Here is a 1421-nt window from a genome sequence, read left to right as displayed (position 1 = left end):
CGCATTACCAGACAGACTCAACCCGTATTTCTAGTACATGGGTAGTGAACAGAGTAGGAGGCACCTGGCACTATCCAGTGAATTCCATTCATATCAACGTTCCCCAGTTCTTAGAGCACAGAAAGAAAATACCAGAGATGAAGAAACACTACACTGTAGATTACTAACAGTAGTTTTCTTTTCTTAACCAGGACGACTGACTCCTGCCAAGATGTCCTGCCAGCAGAGCCAGAAGCAGTGCCAACCTCCTCCCAAGTGCCCCTCCCCAAAGTGCTCCCCAAAGTGTCCCCCAAAGAGCACAGCACAGTGTCTGCCTGCAGCCTCTTCCTGCTGTGCTACAAGTTCTGGGGGCTGCAGTGTCCCCAGCTCTGAGGGAGGCTGCTGCCTGAGCCACCACAGGCGCAGGTCCCACAGATGCAGGCGCAGGAGCTCCAGTTCCTGTGACCGTGGCAGTGGTCAGCAGTCTGGGAGCTCAGGCTGTGGTCACAGCTCTGGGGGCTGCTGCTGACCTGGAGCATGATGCTGGGATAAGAGACTCTGGAGGAAACAAGCATCCCAGGTGTCAAGGAAAGCCCAACCTGTCTTGTCTTGTCTGATCCCAGAAGCCCTTCTCTGCCTGTCTGATGTCCAGGGCCCTTGTTCCCATCCTTCCTGTGGAATGTCAGTGTCCAACCCTGATTCTGAACAAGAATAAAGCTTCTATCCACATCACACTGGTGTGTCACTGTCATTGTTCCCTGTCCCTCCATAAATGGTAGGTGTGTGTCCCTCCCCTCTAATTCTCAATTCCAGTATTACACACATCCAGAGCATAAAAGCACCATAGCTGTACACCAGAAAATGTTGTAAATCTGTCAGAAATGATAATGCTCACTTGGATTAAAGCCCAGGGGAGGGGGGAGGGGGGAGGGAGGAGTGGGGGTGGGTGGGTGTGAAGGGGGTGTTGGACAGGACTGGGTTCTCTAACAAGGATCTGTATGCCCTATGACATGTGGAGTGTATATTCATCTCACAGTACAAACCTAAGCATACTGAGAGGAGTATTGCTTGTTTTTATGAGAATGTCTAGAATGTAATTAGTAAACAATGACTTTGCAGTTAGGTAAGTATTCAAATAGAATAGCCCATTCTTTTTAATTAGGGATGTTGTGGCTTTCTGAGGGGTGACTAGAAATATCCAGAGACAATTTTTACCATTAAAAAAAAATGGACTTCACGTCAGGAAAATGCAAATTAAAACCACTAATAGATCCCATCTCACCTAATGACTACAATAAAGAAAATGAATGTTAACATATCAGGAAAGGTTGTGGGGAAGAGTAGCTTAATTTAAATGAGTAAAGGCACTCTTACAAGTCAGAATGTAAGTTCCTCAACAATCACAACCAGAACCACCATGTAACTCAGCCATACTGCTTCTG

General features: G+C 47.1%; 1 protein-coding gene across 1 annotated transcript; it reads left to right on the top strand.

The window, feature by feature from the left end:
* Positions 1-211: 211 nt before the first annotated feature.
* LOC127682265 (late cornified envelope protein 3B-like) lies at positions 212-508 on the top strand. The gene has a single exon (XM_052178640.1). It carries the CDS (start codon positions 212-214, stop codon positions 506-508), a length of 297 nt encoding a protein of 98 aa, XP_052034600.1.
* Positions 509-1421: the final 913 nt, after the last annotated feature.

The sequence above is a fragment of the Apodemus sylvaticus genome, chromosome 4 (assembly GCF_947179515.1).
Source record: "Apodemus sylvaticus chromosome 4, mApoSyl1.1, whole genome shotgun sequence".
Classification (NCBI taxonomy): Eukaryota; Metazoa; Chordata; class Mammalia; order Rodentia; family Muridae; genus Apodemus; species Apodemus sylvaticus.
This window is presented reverse-complemented; position numbering and strand designations above follow the sequence as displayed.